We start from the raw sequence: 6,551 nt of genomic DNA, 5'->3' as shown, positions 1-6,551 counted from the left end.
GTTGGAAGCCTTAGTGCTCCTAAGGATTGGGGGATGACATAATAAAGAAACGCCCTGGGACCCTTAAATTTTGATGATATTGCCATAGCACTTTCATTAAATATTTTTTTAAAAAAATAGAATAGAAATAATTAAGGATCTTTCACTATTGCACCTAGCTACTTGCCCATTCCTTGCCTGTATAAATATGTGAATCAAGCCCTCCTCATTTCACAGCCAACTAAGCCAAGTAGAAAACTTAACTTGTCTTTTGCAACTCCAGCATTGTGGGTGAGAGACAGTGCCAGAAATTTGCAACTCTTTATCCAGAAACATCAAAAACAGATGGCTGGTATTTCTGGTCATTGGGCTTTTGTTTTTGGTGTCCTTGGTAAATATACCTTTTTTCTCCTTCTTGCTTATTCATTGCTAAATATTCTTATTGGAGTTCTTAATACTAAGTACTACTTTGTTTGGTCTAATCTTCTCAAACAGTTTATTTTGAAAAACATATTTATTAAAATAGCTTTTCAGAGAGCAAGAGTTTGTGTTTGCCGCAAATTTATTTAAGAAGTGCTTTTTCTTAATATTTGATAAACATATTTCATTTGTTTCGAAAGCTTCCCAAAAAATGTTTTGGAATGTCAAATTACGAAAATTCTCAGTAATTTACGTAGAGCTTGTTTAACACGAACCTCTTTTCTCCTAGCTAAATAAATTACATTAGTGTTTTCTGAAAATAGATTCAAAGTCTTGCATGTGTTTAAATTCATCGTCCTTTTTTTTTCTTTTGCAATTTGCAGGTAACATTGTCTCGTTCATTGTGTTCCTTTCTCCAATGTGAGTCTCCATTTACTTAAATTTTTTGTATATTTGGCTTATAATTTAACTAACGCCATTTATCACACTTGTAGACCCACGTTTTATAAGATTTACAAGAAGAAATCAACTGAAGGGTATCAGTCAATTCCATATGTGGTTGCTCTCTTTAGCTCCATGCTTTGGATATACTATGCATTTTTGAAGACCAACACGACCCTTCTCATCACCATAAACTCATTTGGTGTCTTCATTGAGACTATCTATGTTGGTGTTTACCTTTTCTACGCACCAAAGAAGTCACGGGTAAGGATTAAAAGATATCCCCTATTTTTCTCATTAGGGGAGTTCTTTGTTTTTCTAACCTATTCGAACTAAAGGAAGAACATACAAGTCTGATGTTTATAAGTAATTCTTCACAGGTCCAAACTGTAAAGATGCTCCTGTTATCAGTGGTGGGCGGATTTGGTGCAATAATCTTGGTTACTCAATTTCTATTTAAAGGAGCCGTTCGTGGACAAGTGGTTGGATGGATTTGTCTTGTGTTCTCCTTATGTGTGTTTGTAGCTCCCTTAGGCATCGTGGTGAGCTTTTTACGTTCAAATTATTCGCTTATTTATATTCGTTGAAATTTATATAGACGTGTCTTTTGATTTACTTTTTTTGGCCATGTTTGAATCTAATTCTCAATTTTTCTCATTTCATGCAGAGAAAAGTCATCAAAACAAAAAGTGTGGAATACATGCCATTACTTTTATCGGTTTTTCTGACATTAAGTGCCGTCATGTGGTTCTTCTATGGTCTTTTACTAAATGACATTAACATAGCGGTAAGTTCTAGGATCAAGATCATACCACTTCTTTTATATTTATAATATCTTGTATCTTATCAATGTAAATCTTACTTACTTTCCTTGTTATGTTTATAGGCTCCAAACGTGTTGGGATTCATCTTTGGTATACTCCAAATGGTACTGTATGCAATATACAGCAAAAAAGAGAAGGCCATCTTAAAAGAGCAGAAACTTCCAGAAATGCAAAAGCCTGCAGTCATTGTGATAGATGAGAACAATAATAAGAAACTTCCAGAACTCACACAGGAACAAATTATTGATATTGTGAAGCATGGTTTACTGGTTTGCTCAGATAAAGTGAACTTAGCGAAGTGTCCGCATGATACTAAGTGTGTAGTTAAAGCTGCTAATGTAGAAAACACACCCAAGCTGCAAACTGTGGAAGTTTAAGATATAGCAGTAGTAGTAGTAGAATTTCACTTGTGGATTTGGCATTGATCTCAGTGCAGCATTGCACAGATTAATTGCCATTCCTTTCCTTTGAGTTAATTTCCTAATCCTATTGTGCTTGTACACTTGTTAATTCTTACTTGTAAGCTTTCTCTTGTAATGTACTCAGAAAGATAAAATGCTCGTCTTGATACTTTTAGGCCCCACTTAGACATGGTTTGAAATCATGTTTGTACATGCAATTTGGATATTTTAAGGAGTATTTTCTCTTATAAACATAAAAATCCCACAAGTTGTGAAAACTATCAAAACATTCTTAGTTCTTATACAATCTTACCAAATAAGCAAGTCATAGTTCATAACAAAATCAATAAGCTAATTCATAACAACCGGCTCAAAATTAAGTACTAGAAGACTTTTCTAAAAATACAACATCAATTGATCAAATTTTAGTTCAATAAATAAAATTAAACTATGGGTCTTTTTTTACAAAATTAAAAGGTTGGTAGACATAAATAAAATTTGGTGGAAGTTAATGAAAGTGATAAATGATTGATGGGGTAATTATTAAAAATATCTATCAATTTATGAATTTTTTTTTTACAAAATATAAATTTATGAATTAAATTTTATATTTAAAAAAAATTAAAACTATAATTTCAAACCATGCGTAAAAACACATATTTAAACGCTAATTTGAAATGATGGTTTCAAAACTAGAGGCCAAAAGCCTACTTAGAAAAACGGCTGGCTGTGTTAGCTAGATTCTCTTTTTATTATAGCAATAAAAAATATTATCCAATCATTGCGTTAAAGTTCTATTTTGTATTGTTTTTCTTGCAGTACTACCAGGAATTTGTCTACTATTTGATAAGTGGACTCATTGATCCCACAAATTTATTTCTAAGCATAAAATAAAAAAGACAATATTAAAATCTACACTTTTCTTTATTAGGATGCTTTGCTTCTAAAACAAGAAAAATGCTTCGCTAAAAGGAATTAAAAAGTAAAGATCTTCTAACGGCTTTGACGGCATCCTACACTTTTCTAAAAGATCAATCTCAAATTCTCAATTCCCAAATACATATACATATATTGTCGTTTGGCCTTACGGAAGTACATTGGATTAGCAATTACTTTAGATTTTTTTTCTTTCATGAATGTTAAATTAAATATGACTTTAATTGAGTAAATTTATAAAATATTTACATGACCATGAATCAGCACTGGCTCAAAGTTTCTCTTATTTTAATTGATTACAGGAAAGTTGATTTTTTTTTTTTCACAAATGTAGAAATAGTTAAATTTTTTACGAATTTAGAAATTGCTCATGCTTTTAAATTAAATTGGATCCTAAAATGTAAAAATTTCAATTAAGAATTATAATAAAAGCAAAGACCTTGCAGGTTGCAGCAACTAAAAATTCCAAGACCAACGATTTTGTTATGATGTCATCAAAGCCGATTAGGAGATCTTTTTAGTTGTTAATTTCCTTTTAACTAAGCATCCTAATAAGGAAATATGTAGACTTTAATATTGTATTTTTTATTTTATGCTTAAAAAGAATCTTGTGGGACCCATGAGTCCACTTGTCAAATAATAAACTAGACTCACATAAGTAATGTTGGTTATGTGACTCACAAAATAAAATTTCTCGTACTAACAGTATACGGCTATATGTTTTATTTTTAATCAAATATAAAAAAATTCGGCAAATTTAGATGATTGAGATTTAGGGGGTGGTGAAATGAACTAGCTCATGATGAAAATATGGTTCACTTAATCTGTCCAAGTTTTAAGGGGTTAATGACCAGCTCATTCTTAACACAATGCCTTTCATCGTCCCATCGAATTCAATCACTAAAAGTTGGGGTGATTTGAGTTAAATATGCATTCCGATTAATTCATGAGAAACTATTGTATTTGATATGTTATATATAATCCTAATGAAGAGCAGAAAAGTTTTACTAGCGCTAGTTTTGTTTTACAATAAATCTATATATATAAAAAAAGGAGAGGTACAAGCAATGTGGTTAAGCCAAGTGGCAAGCTAGAAACAAGCCACTTGGCAATTTTAAGACAATGTCTACTACAATGTAATAAAAATTAATTTGAATTAAAAGATAAGTTTTTTGAAGTTATATTTTATATATAGTAAAGTGGATAAATTTGAATTAAAATTGTATCCTATATTTTAAATTTGGTGTATGTTTTTAAAATTTGAATCGGAGGATAAGATTTCTTTTGAATTTGAACTGAAGAAATCTACGTAGTTTGAAGTCAAAGATAGTTATCTTTTAAAAACAAATCAAATAATTGTCCTTCATAAATTAAGAAGCAGTCAAATTTCCAAAAAGGAAAAAACATGAAGCACTTCAAATCAATTTTTGTATGTCAAAAATTTTCACGTCTAGGCTATACTTCTTTTTCGTTTTTCCTTTTCCTCTGAGCATACTTAACTAGCAGAAACAAATAGACTCTTTTTAACAATTTTGTAGGACTAATATCTAATGTTTTTTTCTTTCAAAATTTGAATTTATATTTAAAATTTAAAATATTTGAATTCAGATTAGAAAAAGTAAGTTTAATTAAATTATAAGATAAAAATACTTGAATTGAGATAAAAGAATTCAAATTTTAATTTTAATCCACAAATGAGATTAGATAGGATATATCTTATTTAACCATAGAACTTATCAAATCTTATCCTAACTCATTAGATTAGCACAACAGGTCATTCAAATTTTAAATGCATAGCAATACACTTATATAAATACTACAATGGAAAGGAATGAAGACGTGCAGTTCTTCCCATCCCTCTGTTTTACTTTGCATTGATAGTTTATTTATTATATGACATGTATTAGTTTTATTATGGTGAACTCTTAATTGAAGACTCATCTTTTTACTGCGTGCATCCTAATTTTATAAACTTATATCTTGATTAACGTGATTTTGCAGGGCTAAACTAGAAAGGAGAAGAAGTTGATCCTATGTGTAACTTTTAAGGTTCTTAACACTGAATTCATTATACTTTTGATATTATGATTTAGAGTTTTTGAATTGCTAAATTTGACTTTTAGTTAAATCTTTCAAAGTTAATCCGACGTTCTTATCAAAATATATTCTGTTTTGGAATTTGAATTGCAACACATAATTAGTTGAATAGATAATCATCTAAATACAAAATTAACCAGCTAAGATTTTTTTTTTAATTTAAATTGGTTTGAATGGTTATCAACTATGCGAAGGAGATGAGGCTTCTTTTAAAATAAGTTATTATTTATGTGGCTTAGTAAAATAATTAAATAAATAAATATTAAATGGATTATCAACTTTTTAAAGTAGTTGGGTTCCCTAACATATTTATTATTTAGTAGAAATATTATTTTATACAATATTATGTATTAATTAGAGAATTGATTTTAAAAGAATCATATAAATTCTTTAAGTTCCGGTTGGGTACTTTTTACAATTTTCTAAAGATAAGTATTTAAATTTATTGTGCATCAACAAAGTAATACATTTAAAACTAATTTGTTATCGGTGAAGTAAACTTTTGGTAATTTGAAAGGAATATTTATAACGTTAATAAATAAAGTTTTTGAATGCATCAATGCATTTTTAGGTTTGTTAGCGTATAAGTGCGTTGATAAGTTTTTGTATGGAAATTAAATGGTTAAAAGATTAATATATCCTTGGACCTCATTTTAGGTTTGTTAGCATACAAGTTTGATTCAAAGTTGCATATCTTTTATCTATATGATATTGTGATATTTTGTTGAAATTATCAATTCTTCATGATTTTTTTCTCAAATTTACCAAATTAACACCAATAGTAGAAAATAACTGTTATTATTGATAGAAATTATTCAATATATAGATGGTAAGTTAAACATTTAAAGAACGCTAAAAAAATCATTATATCTTTCGACGTGTGAAATTGCTATAGATGCTATATGTTTGCTCATATATAAAGATTATCATTAACTTCTATAATATTTAGATTAACAAGTATGGTGGTAATTATTTAAGAAAATAGTAGGACCATTAGCTTGATTCATACTTTAAAGTTTTCCATATTGGATGAGTTATTTCTATTTGTTGTAGAAGAAGGGTTATTTTATTTGACTCTACTCATTACTCTAGAAGCACTGCTCAAATAAAATATTATTTTTTGTTTCGGTGTGTTTGTTTTCTATACTAATTAATTGTATGGCTATTATAAGTGCATGTATATCTTTTTTCTTTATTACTATTTTATATAAGCTTTTCTTTTTAAAAGGGTCGTATTTGTTTTGATTAATATGACATGATTTAATAAAGAAATTAAAAAAAGACGAAATTTGATGCAATTGAAACCTATATGTTTTTTAACGCACACGAGTATGTATGATTTTTTTTGTAATGGTGGTATTTTTTGATTAAAAAAATATATCTTGCACATATGAATGTTGTGTGGATTCGCAATCAAAGTCAATGTGTAATTTTGTTTCCATATCTCATCACT

General features: G+C 28.7%; 1 protein-coding gene across 1 annotated transcript; it reads left to right on the top strand.

Moving 5' to 3' along the window:
* The first annotated feature begins 206 nt into the window (after nucleotides 1-206).
* LOC132632300 (bidirectional sugar transporter N3-like) lies at nucleotides 207-2,234 on the top strand. Its single transcript, XM_060348180.1, has 6 exons — nucleotides 207-370; nucleotides 783-819; nucleotides 894-1,104; nucleotides 1,221-1,382; nucleotides 1,508-1,627; nucleotides 1,727-2,234. Exons 1-6 carry the CDS (start codon nucleotides 325-327, stop codon nucleotides 2,039-2,041), a joined length of 891 nt encoding a protein of 296 aa, XP_060204163.1. The 5' UTR covers nucleotides 207-324; the 3' UTR covers nucleotides 2,042-2,234.
* Nucleotides 2,235-6,551: the final 4,317 nt, after the last annotated feature.

The sequence above is a fragment of the Lycium barbarum genome, chromosome 3 (assembly GCF_019175385.1).
Source record: "Lycium barbarum isolate Lr01 chromosome 3, ASM1917538v2, whole genome shotgun sequence".
Taxonomy (NCBI): domain Eukaryota; kingdom Viridiplantae; phylum Streptophyta; class Magnoliopsida; order Solanales; family Solanaceae; genus Lycium; species Lycium barbarum.
Note: the sequence above shows the minus strand (reverse complement) of the source record. Positions and strands in the feature narration are given on the sequence as shown.